The sequence below is a fragment of the Pyxicephalus adspersus genome, chromosome 5 (genome assembly GCF_032062135.1).
Source record: "Pyxicephalus adspersus chromosome 5, UCB_Pads_2.0, whole genome shotgun sequence".
In the NCBI taxonomy this organism is placed as follows: Eukaryota; Metazoa; Chordata; class Amphibia; order Anura; family Pyxicephalidae; genus Pyxicephalus; species Pyxicephalus adspersus.
Window position 1 is genome coordinate 141,292,716 of NC_092862.1, and position 16,956 is coordinate 141,309,671.

General features: G+C 39.9%; 1 protein-coding gene across 2 annotated transcripts in view; it reads right to left on the bottom strand.

Annotated features, from left to right (window-relative positions):
• Positions 1–16,956, bottom strand: part of ETV1 (ETS variant transcription factor 1) — a 52,289-nt gene that overhangs the window by 7,226 nt on the left and 28,107 nt on the right. For both annotated transcript variants that reach the window (XM_072412952.1, XM_072412953.1), the window contains 4 exons: positions 16,298–16,545; positions 5,190–5,258; positions 5,031–5,099; positions 1,202–1,371 (listed from right to left, as the gene is read on the bottom strand). In XM_072412952.1, the coding sequence (XP_072269053.1) occupies positions 1,202–1,371; positions 5,031–5,099; positions 5,190–5,258; positions 16,298–16,545 (556 nt within the window). The remainder of the gene's footprint in view (positions 1–1,201; positions 1,372–5,030; positions 5,100–5,189; positions 5,259–16,297; positions 16,546–16,956) is intronic.

Here is a 16,956-nt window from a genome sequence, read left to right on the forward strand (position 1 = left end):
CTTCCACCAATCCTGCGCTGAGTTCCCGGGTCTGTTCACCTACTGTGCCCCTTATGACAGATTCCAACTTTTCCTAAACCGAGTTCCCAAGTCGGTAAACCTACTGTGCCCATTATGACGGTTTCCAACTATTTCTAAACCGAGTTCCCAAGTCTGTAAACCTACTGTGCCCATTATGACGGATTCCAAATATTCCTAAACCGAGTTCCCAAGTCTGTAAACCTACTGTCCCAAGTCTGTAAACCTACTGTGCCCATTATGACGGATTCCAAATATTCCTAAACCGAGTTCCCAAGTCTGTAAACCTACTGTGCCCATTATGACAGATTCCAAATATTCCTAAACCGAGTTCCCAAGTCGGTAAACCTACTGTGCCCATTATGACGGATTCCAACTATTCCTAAACCGAGTTCCAAAGTCCGTAAACCTACTATTATGATCTGTTCTTAATATTGCCAATATATGTTTTTATTTGTTTTATAATTTGAGGAAATAAACAGGAGGAGCTGGGACATGTCTTAAAACTTTCAGGTGGGGAGTCAGAAGATATGACCATCACCACCATGGTCATTTTTTTCTTTTTTCATTCCTTTTTTTAAAATTTAAAAGATGACTACCAAATCATACAAAGAAGTCTGGATCAGATTCAATAAATTTTATCAGATTTTCTAAAAAAAAAAAAAAAAAACTACATACATGTAGATAGTCTCTAAAACAGCTCTTTATTACTATTGACTATAGGAATTTTTCTGCTATAGTCACCACATCTACAACATAGCAAGGAGAAATCCTAAGTAATCAGTATATCCTGTTCACTTAATGCTTCAGCTGTTTCCTGTTCCACTTGAAGGACAGATCTGTTCTAATCTAGTTAAAGGTGAACCTGTACTGAGGACAACCCAGAAAAGTAATGTAATTGCTTAGCAAAAGTCAAAACCCTCTTTTAAAATCTCACCATTGCCCAGTGTTACAACCCACTGCCAAAAAAATCTACCCCCATTCTTTTAAAATTCCAATGCAAATATAGACCTTTAAAAAAGTTATTAAGGGCTAAGCACACCCATTGGAAATGAGCTCACTAGTCTGACTGAACTGACTGGGGCATCCAAAGCTGCTTCTTTACTTTTAAACACACTCGTTAAATAGACGGTTAGTAATGCAGACCCCCAAAACAAGATGCCAAATCAGTTAATGTACAAACCTCTTCTGGCTCAATAAGCTTGAACTCCATCCCTCGGCCTGTCCAGGCAATGAAATGAGAATTGGCCGGGTCATCGAGAAGTGCGACTAAGAACTGCCACAGTTGAAGGGACCCTCTCCTCTGATAAGTGGGTCCTTCGCGGTACAAACCCGGCTCCTGTTTAATGTCTCCTGCAAAAAATAGAAAAAATAATTTGTATACTTAATAATAATTAATAACAAAGCTAATATGTAAATTACTGTCATTTCTAGTAAACCTGAATCAATTCATTGAAACCAGCTTGAGAAGACTCTTTCACTTTGTCCAGATTTACTGTGGAGAGACCCCAGTACCAGACCATTAACTTCAATACAAATCTTCTTATAAGTTTATTTGTGCATTCAGCATAGCCTATGCATGTTATTTACTTGTAAGGTATTTGCTTGTGCATATATCCAAATTCCTAAGACCAATGTTGGGCACCACTATGATATCAGCAGACTCAGAGTTGACACTCAAGTGACACTCTAAAGCAGTGTTTCTCAACTGGGGTTCCGTGGAACCCTGGGACTCCTCCGGAGGTTTCTAGGGATTCCTTGAGCAATGAGCAGTCTGTGCCTCTATGGTCAGTTTAGGTGACACCAATGATCTTTTTGGCTATCTATAAGGTTGACATTCTTTCCAATCGCCAGCAATGTAGGAGGCATTTTTTTCCACTGACCACCACACTAATATAATGTGGCTGTGGATATAGTAATTATAGCAAGGGGTTCCCAGCAGACCTGAAGATTATTTTAAGGGTTCCCCAAAGTTAAAATAGTTGAGAAACACTGCTCGGATATAATCACCCCTAAACCTCTCCTGGCTGCTACATAATAAAGTATGTAAGGAAGTGAAAAAGTAATTATGACACCACTAGAGGAGAGGGCTATGATGTTCAAGGAGGGAGGAAACTCTGTGAAGGAATTGACCAGTCAAATTTTCTGGCAAGTTCAACACCACATTGTACGTTTTAAAAAATAAATAATGGAAAGAAGTAATATTGTCATTAGGCATTTTATATAGTTGATTTTATTATTCTTCTACCAGCAATGTTCGTTACAGGGCCTCTTTAAGTAAATATTTAACAAACACAAATAATCTGTGCCCTTCTCTTTCATAATGAGTAACAATACCAAACTACTAACAGGACAATATGATGAAGATGTTAAACAGTAACTAGCAGATAATTTACACCTCTTGCAGTCGATCATAGCACCACATCTCTCCTGAGACAACAGTCCACTTCACACATAAATTTAATTTGAGTTTAATTGTGACATATACATAATAACACTAGTTTGCAACAATTCTCACTTTCTTTTCAGCCAGTCCTAATACTAAGCTTGCTCAGTAAATCAATGAAAAAGCTAGATGCCAAGTTCTGGTAACCAAAGAAAAGTTTGCTTGAATGATATCCAAACCAGTGGCTGTCAACTTCCAAGTTATGAGGGCCCATGAGGTCATTAAAGGACCACATAATATTTGATGTAAAGCTACGGAAGATTTCATAGACTGCAGACTTGCTAGAAATTGTCAGATTTTGGATGTGATACAAAGAGATATGTGCCAAGAGATCACTGCTATCATATTACTAATTCTATTACTGACCACACTGGACCACACTGGAAGCACCAAAGGGTAGTTTGGGCTCTTCAGGACACAGGTTGGGTACCAAAGATCTGAGATTGATTGGATACAGTGGATTACTGGTGGCTTAAGGTGCATATAAAGCCTATTTTTTTCTTTTGTATAACATGTAAGGGTAGCCTGTGAACTGATCAGGATGGTTAAGGGTTTAGGAAAAAAATCAGGTAAAATCAGGTGGCCAGGCTTTACAAGAAATCCAATGGAATTCTGTGAGCCAAACCTCACTCCATTCTTCAGGGATTAAAAATAAGAAACAATGTATGTGCTATAGTGTTAAGGTGCATGGATATAATTTTTGTATATTATACCATGCCACAAATGTAGGCCTGCAAACTTGTAAATTGCAGAAACAAGCATTAGAAGTTCTAAAAGGACAGGGGTTCAATAGTTGCAATGTTGCAACAGGGCTATTTGATCCAGCTGATGAGCAGGAAACCCTCAAATCTTCAACATTGGCCCTGATATATTAAAGCTCTCCAAGCATATTATAGGAGAACGTGGGTGATCCAGCAAACCTGGTCCATTCAATGTACACTCAACACTTTGCTAACCTTTATTGGTCAAGTAACCTCCCAAAATTATCAGCTCATGATCTATTTATAGCCTAATCCAAAGCACGGCATGAATTCTGAGCCAAAAGAACTCAATGTAATATATTAACAAAAACAAGCCGAAAAATCTGAGCCGCTTGTAAAGGTCTAAAGCCACCGAAGATGGCAGAGGAGGCGTCAGTTATACTTTTACTCAGTTTTAGTGTGTTTTCAGCTGAACATTAGCAATAATCCAGCTCTAGGTAAACGCGAATGGTTTTTTAAACAATTTGCAAGGGAAACGTGCTGAAACAGCCATTAAGAGGCGCTAATAATGTTCATTTACAAATCCTGCACTTTACAAAAACCACACAGTTTGAATTTGTATAGCTCATCAACTTATACATGTCAGTCTACATGTAAAAGCCAAAGAATATATCTAGTGGATGGAGAGAGCTGGGGAGAGGAGAAAACCTCTTTTAAAGAGAGACTGTCACCAACTGAAAAATGTGTGATCAAAAAAGCATTAAATAAGCCAGAAGCATTTTTCCTGTTCTGCATTTTTTTCATTTGTCTACAGTGTTCATCTGAAACTCAGTTCATCGCCAGAAAGTGTGCTTTCTCCAGCTCCAGTGGAATCTCTACCCCTAGCTCTTTCCCCACCTTGCATGTCATAGCTCTTGCCTTTTGTGGTAGGGGTTATTTAATGTCCATGCTGGCTCAGCTGCCCCTCTCCATTAGCCTTTCACCCACCTGAAAACCCAATGGAGTATCTCATGTTATTTATTTATTATACTTACTATTTCAAGATGTCTTGAGGTCAGTGATGGTCCATAAGTAGAAGACTCTCATAGAGTATCCTTTATTTTATATCTTTTACCTTTTAAAGATGTTGTGAATTCAATGAGAGCCCTTTTGCTCTCCAAATTTTCACTGTAAGTAGTCCTAAATAATTGCAAAGAGCAGTGCTAACTGGATCATGTTAGCACTCTCTCAGCATCAATGCATTGCGGGTCTCTTTCAGGGTCCATGACGCCCTGCACCTAGTCTTCCGGGCAAAATGATGCTGGTCGTCATTCAACCCAGAAGACTACGGACATCTAGTGGCCAAAAAGAATGAAGCTACGTACAAACTTCCAATAATTATCATTAGAAAACGAACGATTACGACTGATCAACGATTATGCACGATTATACGTGAACGATCATATTGTGCAAAATTCTGTACATGCTGTAAAGATATGATCGTTCAAATCTAATCCACCATAAGTGTACACACGCTAGATACAATCGTTTGAACGATGCAGGAAGTGACATGTAAAGGAGAAAATGTATTGCAGAAACATGCACGATCACTGAACGACTGTACACACGATAGGTAGTGAACAATCGTCGGCCAATCAGATCGGCCGTGATGGTCGTTCATTTCCAACGACAATCCTCGTTCGTCGGCGTCGTTGGTCACCTTTTTTGCGAATTATTTTTGGCCGATTGGTCGTTCGATAATTTTTCGATGTACGCAGCTTTACTGCATACAGCTGATAACAACTACAAAGAGAGCGTCTTGTGTTTCAAAAAATTAAAATCTAGGTTGCAAGTTGGTAGATTCTGTTGTACAGTAACACACATACCTTCGAATTTCTCAGGGACCACACAGGTATCATCATAGAATTGTCGTGGACCTTTTTCAAACATGCAACCTAAAAGGTAATAAAAAAAGGAAAGCGTTAGGTATTTCTTGATTGTCACCAAGTGCTCAAAAGAAACAGAACAGCTGTACAATCACATACCTTCTGTGCCATTGGGATGAGCCAAAAAAGCTTCTTGCCTCATATAAATGGAATGGCAGCTAGGCACTTCTGCAAGCAAAACAAGACAATGCTAATGAGCGGAGAGTCTGGGGTGCAGAGCACGCAGGTTATCAATGAGACAGGCTGCAGACAGAAAAGTAACAGAACGGGACATGCGAGGCAGCCAGAGCCAACCTGTCAACACATGGTTAGCATTCTCCTAAACGCAGGCTTGCGGTTCTGCAAAACGAACCTTGAATATGAAGAACGCTGATTTTATCTAACGTAGTCACTTGAACTCAAACTTTCAGCATAATCAACCTTGCTAAAGGTCAGCTCCTTTGGCAATCACACTTTCCTTTAAATAGCACTTAGACTTTTTTTTTTTAAGCAAACATAATTCACATTTGTCTGAACAACCGCATACTGATTAATTATATTTTTAAAATTCTGTGCAATGTATCAGGTGATCGGTAAATATATTAATATGAAAATATCTTCTGGACAGGATGATATTTTTGTGCTGTACCATTTAAAGCTGAACTTACATATAGAAGAGAATAACATAGCACTGCCATATGATATGATATATATAGGATATGATATGATATAACATATGATATGAAATTCCATAATAAATTTAGTCCTTGCCTGTGGGGACCTTATTTTCCACTGCTGCATATAAGTAACATTTACAGATCTTGTCCCTCCCCAAGCCTGTGAATGGACAGTGAAAAGAGAAGCAGAATTCTGATGAGATTAACCCTCTGCTCATTGCTAGTGATGAGCAATCCCCTCAACTGGCTCCTTGTGCTGCTTCTCCCACCTCCAGTCTGCATTATTAGTGGATAGTAAGATGCCAATACCAATCTTTTTCTTTTTTTATTGCTCACGGGTCCTCTTAAAACAAAGATTTTACTGCCCCCAATATTTATATTCTAACAAGGATACAATGTAACAAAACCCAGGGGATAATAGGGGTGGGTACACCTTTGAGGCTGATTTACTAATGGAATTTAAACAAAGAGAAAAAAAAAATCACTGAGCAAGGGATAACTCATTTAGCTTTGTGAATGTGGTGAAAGTTCACCGGTCAAAGAATATCCAATCACATGCAAGGAAATCTTAAAAACAAATAAAAAACATATTTTTCTTGCACGTGATTGGATGGTTGAAGGCAGGAGAGCCTCATGTCAATTACAAAGGAATAATTCCTTTTGTCAATCAGCCCCAATGTAACAGAAGCACAGGGGGTAAAAATAAAGGTTTTATTTTTAGACTAAAACTAGGTACACACTTCCAATAATTATCATTAGAAAACGAGCGATTACGACCGATTATGCATGATTATATTGGAATGATCGTATTGTGCACAAGTCTGTACATGCTGTAATGATACGATGGTTCAAATATAATCCACCAATAATGTACACACGCCAGATACAATTGTTTGAACGATGCAGGGAGTAACATGTAAAGGAGAAACTGTATTGCAGAAACGTGCGCGATCACTGAACGACCGTACACACGTTAGATAGCAAATGATCGTTGGCCAATCAGATCTGCCGTGATGGTCGTTCATTTCAACGACAATCCTCGTTCATCAGCTTCGTTGGTCACCTATTTTGTTAATGATTTTCGGCTGATCGGTCGTTCGTTTCCAAGGATAATTAATGGAAGTGTGTACGCAGCTTAAGAGTCTACCCTACTAAGTGAATGACACAGGGAACAGCCAATAGATAACAAAGTTAAAAGCTTTTTCTCAGGACATATTGCAATGATACAATGTAACAGAAGCACCAGGGATGAAGGGGGAGGACACAACTTAGTATTAGGAGTCATTTACTGATATGTGAGTGACACAGAAAGCAGCCAATGGCATTAAAGAAAATAAGGAACCTGGTCTCCGGCTCCAATAAATTGGCAATTATATAATGTGACCATATCCCAGGGGAAGATACAACTCAGCCCATAGGTATTACCCATATGTTACAAGGGCCATGGAATAAGGTTTAAATAGCAAGGAACTGTAGTCTTTTCTAGTTGTGTGCAATCTGTAACTACCATATTTTTCTGATTATAGGGTTGTATAGGTGGGGCTGATTATAGGTCAAGCGTGCTGTAAGCTGCCATGCACATGAAGGCCAGTTGGAGTCCATTTACGGGGAATTCCAGCAACCAGTTCATTTCTGTGCATATCTAAAGAGTACAATCTATTCTAAGGTTGGTGCTCAACAGAATTAAGAAAATAAGGAACGAAAAGGTAAGGAAACAAACAGCACATGTTACGGGGAGAAAAAATAGATGAAGGCTTTAAAACATGAAAAAGGAAAAGACATAATAACAAGGAATAACAAGACTTCATTCACTTTCTAAAGACACAGATACAAATATGCTTTTGTTCCTCCACACCCTTCCCAAAAGTCTTACAGAACAAATTTTGGCTTGGTCAGCGGAAACAATGCTCTCAAAAAAGATTACTGTGTTTACCCTGGGTAAATAATATGCTGGCATGTTCACAATACTTGTATTCGAGATGGGAAACGCAAGATGCCTTTTTTTAGTCTTACCACGATTTATAAAAGAAACTTAGAGGAACTAAATGGTCATCGCCCGGTCCTGCTGCTGTATAAGGGAGTGGCGGTAATGGAGAGGTCAGTGGACATTTTAGTGATTCTGTACAATAAAACCAACTCTCTCTTATAGGGCCTGATTTATTAAAGCTCTCCATGGCTGGAGAGGATACACTTTCATCAGTGAAGCTGGGTAATCCAGCAAACATGGAATGGATTTGTTATAAGTCATTTGCTTCTTGTTAGCAAATGTTTTCAATCCTTGACCATATCTATTCCATGGTTGCTGGATCACTTAGCTTAACTGAGAAAAGTGTATCCTCTCTAGCCTTGGAGAGCTTCAATAAATCAGGCCCATTGTGTAGATTCCCCTTGTGCCACTTAAACAACTCTGACCCATTAAGGCATGGACGCCACAAGATCCCTGAAGGTTTCTGTGGTATCGGGCACTAAAACTTTGGAAGGGGAACCTTGAAATGCTTCAGCCAGCCTCCCTACTTTCCATAATGTGCCCTGCTGCCATCTATTCCCCAGGTAAATGTTGGACAAACACTTAGCCATCCAAATGACAAGGGAAACTTGGTTTATTAGACCATGTACCATGTTTCCATGGTCTAGGTATAACAGTCATGCATCCATTGTAGGCTTTTTTTCAGCCATGGACATGGGTCAGCATGGAGAATCTAAATGGTCTGCAGGTACACAGCCGCTACTTGTGCTTGTTGGTTGGACTGGACCAGGTGGGATATCCCCAACCCTTATTTGTACATCAATAAGAATTGTGTTCCCATTGAGCTGTCCCCTGATCACGGATTGTTCTTACTTGGACAACTTTTGGTAGATAGTAAACACTTGGAACTGCTGTTTTGAAGACCATCTGACACAGTCTTCTAGCCATCGCAATTTGGCCATTGTCAGAGTCCCTCTAATCATTACACTTGCGCATTTTTCTTGCTTCCAATGTATCACAATCACAAATTGATTGTCCACTTCCTACGTAATATACAATAAGAATCCTGTAGTGCATCACAAAGGATTCCCAGGCACAATATAGCAACTACAGCAGTGATAAACATATTAACACACCAGATAACCCAATTTTCTAGTTGTATCACAGACCATAGGATGTGGGTCTGGTGGGGATAGGTGTGTGGACTCCAATGACCCTGACTATTGTCATTCACTCTCTGTTATGTTTCCAAAAGAGGAAGTAAAAGAAAACTCTCCAATGCAACATGGCAAAAAGTAATCCCTTACTCGAACCAAAAGTTATAAAAACAATTCAAAAGTTGACCATACATACAATTGAATCCATTCAAAGCTGTAAGATTTTCTCAATTTCAAACAGAGCTTTCTTAACACAGAACATATCTGCTTTTGCTTACATCACAAACCCAGGAACAAAAGTTTTCTTTTATTTTAAATTTTAGGACAGTGAACAGAGCCATAAAAATCATTCCCTTATACCCCGAGGCCAATTGTGCATCCAGAATTGCTGATTTATAGCACAGACACAATCCAATATTATACAGCCATGAATTCTAAACTGAATACAGCTGTTTTAGGCTTGTTGATCATCATTCTAAAGGTTACGGAAACCACAGCTTGGTGAAGACGTACCATCTTGTAGGTTACCCACAATGCCCCTGTCTCTAAGAAGGCCTAACCGTTAATTTATGACCATCACAGAGGGTCAGGCCCTAATCCAATTGCCGCAACGTTTCCAAAGTGATTATTTAATCAAATGGGTAACATGGTTAATTAGAAGTCATAAACACTGCTCTGAAGTTCATCAAAGTAATGACTTGCCCAGGAAAAAAAAAAATCGAGGAGCGTAATTAAATTGTACGCTGTTCCCATTTCTAACTGATCTAATAACCAGGCGCATCAATGAAATTTAGCATTTACCGTTTCAAACTGCACTAAAATGTTGATACAATACGCAGAGCTGTTTGTGCTGGTTAAACAGGGTTACTTCAAAGCAAACAATTAGTAGACGGCAAAGGACTAATTGTGTTTTCCCCAAGATGAAGACGTGGCTTTAACAGAGCAAATGCAATCCTGTCTTCATTCCATCTGTAAATTGGATAAAAAATAAACAAAGTGCAGAGCAGAGGCTTCATCATTCAGCACTTCAACCACCCTGCCAGAAACGTATTCTAGGTGGCCAAAATGGAACGCAAGGTTTTTTTTTTAATCCAAAAAAACATACATTAAAAAAAAGGTAAAAGATTTAATGCGTATGTAAACCTTGGCAATGAATTTCTATTTGCTACCATTTTGGTATAACTACTGCTAGCTGTCAACTTTCTGAACTCTTTGCACTGCTTTCAGTTGGTATTCAACTGAACATTTTTTGTGGAACGCAGAACATTTATCTTATCCTCCATGAATCCTTGTCTGTGGGAGTGGACCAGATATGTGCATCAATAAGATTTGGGCACCAAGCATGCCCATTGTAGGCATTTTTTCAGTGGTGGACATTGGTTAACATGGGCAATCTAACTGATCTGTGTCTATGATGTCCCATATAAAGTTTTTAATGCTTGTCTCTGGGACTGGACCAGATTACCCCAACCCATATGTGTACATCAATAAGAATTGGGTGCCCAGGATCCATCTGCAGGTAGACAGACCCATATGAAGCAACCTGGCTCATCTGTGGGACTGGACCAGATGGCCAAACCCCATATGTGTACTCAAGCAATAAGGATTGCCCATGACACTCTTTCTTAATCACTAGCTGTTCTTCCTTGGACCACTTTTGGTAGGCACTAAACACAGCAATACCACAATGTGTAACCCCCTGTTTTAGAGACTATCCAAACCCGTCTTCCAGCCATCACAATTTAGTCTTTGTCAAAGTCACTCCGATCATTACACTCGCTCATTTTTTTTGCTTCCAATGCATCACTATCACAAACTGATTGTTAACTTTCTACCTATTACACAATGGTCTCATAACAAACCTCAGGTAAATTTTGGCAAGACCAGGAATGATAAACTCAATACCACATCAAGTAACTAAATTCTCTGGGTGCATCACCAACCATAGGATACAGAACAGTGAGCATGGTTCGGATAGGGACTGCTACTGGCAGGATGAGTTTGAAAGAAAACCAATGCAGCCATCACATGGAAGGACTAGTGAGCAGCAATATGCTAGATGGTTGTTCATGTGTTTAATATACTTTAATGGTGCTCTGGGGACACCAGCCTACTTGCTGAGCAGCGACAATAATCTGCTGCACATGGCTGCTTACATGGTAAAACCGTATGGCTGCCAGTACATATATATTCATAATGGCATAATCCTTAGAAAATACAAGCCAGAGTTCCTGAGTTCAGAGGCATGCACTATATACTATCTGCAACCTCCTGTCACTATACATCAGCAGTAGATTATTCAGTTTATCTCAAAGTCACCTATAAATAAACTTCCCATTTTTGGCACAGCTACAATAATTTACAGATAGCAACAGCAATTCACTGACTAATGCCACTTTTTACCTTTTTCAGAACTATGGTGCAACCATGCCAAAACGTATACCAGTTTATGCAAAGGAGACACACTCATGAGATGAATACAAAATAAATGGGCTGGACAAATTCAGACGATTCCCTAGGGATGATTCTAAGGAAAGCTTGTTCCAAGCTCGATGAATTGGCTTCTTTCAACACTGGCCTTGCTGCGTGTATGAACATGTGAGGAACATTAGATAGTGCGAGTTATATCGTGGGACAAAAACTGGAGTAGATCATGTAAAATGCTGCATAAATATACCATGTAGATATTACTAAAGAAACTGTATACTGTATGACTCAAAGTTTGTAGCTTGAAAAACCTCAATTAACCCTCTAAATGCTACTAGACAGCCTTATATAGTTTCAGCAAACCTGTCCTTGAAAATAGGAATTCTTGCATTGCATTTATTGCAATATATGTTCAGCATGGCCATTTGCATCAAACTGATTCCTCTCCAGGCCATGGGGGTAGGCAGGATGTGTGACCACCATAGGCAGTTTAGTAGGGGAGCAGAAAATGGCAAGACATGCAAATTATACCTACTGCATACAAAGACATTACAGACAATTGTGTGTGCCAACAAACTCTTGGAAACAATATGTGGAAGATCCTTTTTCTTTTTTAGCATGACTGTGCCCCTGTGCACCAAGCCAGCTTTATAAAGACATGACTTGGGGCTGCTGGTGTAAAGAAGTCAGGAGGCAATGTGACTACAAAAGTAAATTGATGCAGGTTAGGGCTCTGCTGTCATGATGGTAAAGAAAAAGGCATTTTCCAAACTGTTACCAAAGTTTGGGGGGAGCACAACTGTTGAAAATGTCTTTGTTGTAAAGTTACCAGTACCCTCCATACTTTTCTCATATACATAGGTGTGCTAGGCATGCACAAACCTGTACTGTATTCTACCCTGGACATATGGAGCTTGAGTATTCTCACCAGGAAGACAAAGAGCATAAAAAATTTTGGGATTGGGTCAGAATAGAAGCAAGATGGCGGCACTATCATATATACCTCTCTTTATGGGGGAAAACTAAAATTAAATTGATGGACCAAGAGCAAGGTCCACTTTAAAAATCTTTAGGCCCACCACCATCAACAAGACCAACAAGGTTGGGTAAGCCAATGAACACAACAACGTCTCATATGACCATGCACCAGTCTAAAAGAGGAACAAAATAAACAAGCTTAAAAGGAAACTAGCAGTCATAAAGCTCTCATTCGGGACATGTTTTCATGTTTTAAAGATACAGAATAAAAACAATTATTACAAGGTACTTGAAATGAATGAGCAGTACTGAAAGAGGCTGCCAAGAAAATAATTAAGGCAAAATGAACGCAAGTACACGCTGTCACAAAATAAAAACAAGTCTGTACAGAACGGTGATTCAGTCAGATTAGAAACACTTTAGGGAAAGGAGAAACCTTTCCCCTCCTTCCCAAAGCAGTCTGGTGAACAGTAATTCCCAATGTATCCAATACCTCCACTGGCTTCAAACCCTTTTTACTATCCCTACACTGCACAATGGAGATAACTTTGCAGTTATCAACAATTTAATAATGATTGACAGGTGCTCTTTTATGAGAACAGAGTAAATCTAGGAAACAATCCAATCAGTGAAATCTGTAGAGCCATTAGTAATAATTAAAAATTTCATTTTATTGTGGGATCCTAAAACTGTTCCCACGTTCACCCCAGATTATAATACTGCCCTTTAGACACCCCAGATCATAATGCTGCCTTGATAGGCACCCCAGGTCATACCATACCTTTTACAGATACCCCAAATCATAACACTGCCCCCATAGACACCCCAGATCATAACGCTGCCCCCACAGGCACCCCAGATCATAACACTGCCCCCACAGGCACCCCAGATCATAACACTGCCATAACACTGCCCCCACAGGCACCCCAGATCATAACACTGCCTATACAGCTACCCCAGATCATAACACTGCCCCACAGGCACCCCAGATCATAACACTGCCCCCATAGGCACCCCAGATCATAACACTACCACAGATCATTACATATATACACATATACAGCCACCCCAGATCCAGATCATAACACTGCTTTTATTTGTGCATGAAGGGTTACTATTGGAGAGGGAAACCAAGGGGTACTTCTGTACCAGTTCCTGAACGAAGGAACTTGCAATGCTGGGATTTTAGACTTGGGGAAGGGGGCCCAGGAAGTTTAACTAGTATGGGGTCCAGACATTTCTGAGAGTGGCCCAATATGTATGTATAGATCTATATATTCTTACACATTTGCATGCAAACATAGTTAAAGAATACTTCCTTCCTTAGGTAATGGGTGTATATTCACCAGTGTTTATGAAAGTAGGAATCACAACAATCTTATCTACTTTTTTTTCTTTTTTTTCCGCCATAAGTGAATACACACAGCACACAGAGAAGCAGCCTTGTAACCCATAGTTAGTCATTCCTCCTTCTCCTCCTCCTTCTGCAAGCAAAACAGCTGATGAAACCTGAGCCCTGCTTTGCTCTGGCTTATTGAACTGACATTCCTCATTCCCAGCCTCCTCCCAGCTTTATGAATGAAGCTGGGAGCCACACAAAACCCATTCATGTACAAGTCAGTGCTCACAAAGGCCGGCCTCCTGAGAACAATCAGTCAAGGCTAAAATCCAGCGTCATTGGTTTAGGGCCATCTACAGACGTCCATTATGGGTTTGGAGTGCAGGCGGCGTTCTCGTGACCCCTGTTAATGCACAAGAGTAAATCCAGACAACGCAATTCTCAAATCAAATCACTAGACAGGAGCACTTACTGTAACTCTCCATCTTAATGATACATATTTGTTCTGAGGGCAACCCAACCCACAACATAATAATCTGCTACATGGAGCCCAGTGGCAAGAACGGGCCTGGAAATGGATATCTTGTATCAAGGATTGCTTCCTTATGCTGCATTATTGGAACACACTGCTGGCAACATTTAGAATCGCTGTTTTTTATTTATCTTTTTGTTTTAGAGGGGCGTTTTGCATTTTTACTTTTACAATTAAACTTTAAAATGTACCTTAACTAGACAAACTTTTTATGTAAAATAAAATTTCTGTTGTTTGTTTTTTTTTTTTTTTTTAAGTGTTACACCCTTTTTTTTGCCTAGGCAATCGAGAATGAATGGGAGTGCAGAGCCTCCCGGAATACCTACATTACGCATCCCTGGAGGCTCTTGGGCGCTCTTTATGTGCATGCCCGAGCATCTCGGGCATGTGCAGAAGGGGCCTTTTCGGGCATGCGCAGTGAGATCGGCAAGTTGTTTTTTTTCAACCTACGTCACCCGATCTCGTGCCTGGGTCAGGTGACGTAGGAAGAAGAACCACGAAAAAGAGACGAAGATGGCAGCGCCCGGAGCGCCGTCCTAAGGTCGAATGCCGAGACGACGCAGGACCTGATAGAAGAGAACTCTAGATGGATCAGACTACCCTGTGGGATTGAAGGTATGTGTATTTTTGTCCTTATGGGGTACTTTTGAGTTTAATTTCTCTTTAACCTATCACACAGTGACTTTTTTTTTCAAATAATAACGCATAATAGGGGCATTATAATAACCACTTCTGTTGTTTAGCATATGCAAGGAGCCAATACTATTCAGAGTATGTAGTTCTGTTGACTCTTTGTAGCTACTCTGCCACCTGTACATCTGTATGCACCTCGCTCCATTAAATTAAGGAATCTCCCGAATGAAAGGCTGATTCCAGCCTTCTGCTTGTTTTCAGCAAATAAAACATATTGCAAATAATTACATTGGCCGAACAAAAGCAACAGGTGTGCTTAAGGGGTAATTTCAACTTTTTTGCATCTATAAACATTAATTCACTGCATGTTGGTCCATCGGGCCCTCATCATTAACAGTACCCCAATTCACTGGTTCAGTAGAAGTCAGTGCAAAATGTTGCAGTCTGCTGAATTGTAACAAAGCATCATTTGTGTCTTTTTGTCTATTGTAGTGTATTGGGAGCCCATTTATACATAAATTGGCTGTGGGTAATTCACCATAAAGAATTGCATACATGAAACCAGTCTTAATTGCATCTCCCCAGGGAATATTTCCAGGGAATATGCCTAATTTAGAAGAAGCATGGGTGTTTGTGCCCCACTTCATGTGAAATAAGCCAACTAGTAACTTCACATGGGGAGTCCACAGCCCCGAGTAGGATGCCCTGTAAGGTGCCCTGTGTAACTAGTAGCTTACATAGCACGTTTGCTATAGCTGAAAAGATTATTGGGGGAGCCAATGGATGTATGTGCTGCCAAGGAGGGTCAAGTAGAAGTGAACTCTTGTTTTGCCCTGTGTTAGAAAAGCACAAACGTCTACCACCACTCATTTGGGAACTGGCTTGCAACTTCACCACCTTGCAACATCTTACTTTGTCAACTGCAAAGTCTATACACATAAATGTGCTGGATGCTGGGAATAAAGCACCAGAAGACTTATTGTTAAATGCTTAAATAGAATACGATTGCCTTATCGCATTTCAGCTTGCCACACTGATCATAAACCAGTGTGAATTAATGCAATAAATTACTTGGTACTTCTATTTCATTCACAGACTCCAGCATGAGGAACTGGTAAAAAATAAAGGGTACAAAGTATAAAAAGAAGATGGTTTCAAGAGAATAGGAGATGAGTCCAGGGATATTATCAGATGCCACTGAAGGGTCACTACATGCCACTGCACTAGATTGAGCACTGCACATGACAAGACACCAGAAAATTAGGTACATTGGATTACACCAAGCGCCATGCTGAGGCATATTGGCAGACAATAAAGGATCAAACCTGCTCATCAGACACCAAGAACTTGGCCACCCAAAGGTATTACACTGCAGGGTATTGAGTACTATAGCTGATTGAATACAAGTTACCCAGACACTGGAATCCACTAAAATACCAGTCAATAAAACACTTTCTAAAAAAACATTTAACAAGAACTTGTATATCTTTACAGATCTCTCCCAGCAGTAAGTACATACCTGAGTCATATGCAAAATCTCGTGGCTCCTGCTTAATCATGAGAGGTGGAGGGAAGGTCTGGCTGGGGGCATTTCCCACCATAGTGCCATGTTCATAAACAGGGTCGTGGTATTCTTGTTTAAATCCTTGAGGAGGGAACTGGATACTTGGCTCTGACATCTGCCGTTGGTAAACAGGTCTACCATCTTGAGGCAGTGCAGGGAGTGGAGGAAAAGAGTTGCATGGTTCAGAGAGCTGCCTGCGAAACCTGATTAAATAGGGGAAACAATGCAAAAGTTTGTTTTTTAGTTCTTATTTTTTGACTTTTAAAACATTTCAGTTTATTTCAAGAACATTAAAGGGTTGGTCCAACCAAAAATTTTATTTCAGCTATGAAGTCTAGTTAGTAGGCTGGGTTAAAATTTGTCTTTCTATAGATCTCAAGGCCTTTCCTATAGATCTTTATGGTATATATATATATATATATATATATATATTTATATATTATGGCCCATATATATACCTAGTGGTTAATTTTAGCTGCCATAGTTTTTTAATCACTCGTGAGTTTGGAGTGTCCCCACCTACTGTTGTGCTTCTCAGCTACTCCTGTTACTTTCTCTATACTATGAATTCCAATAAAGATGTTGAATATCCTTTATAATGTGAAAAGCAGGAG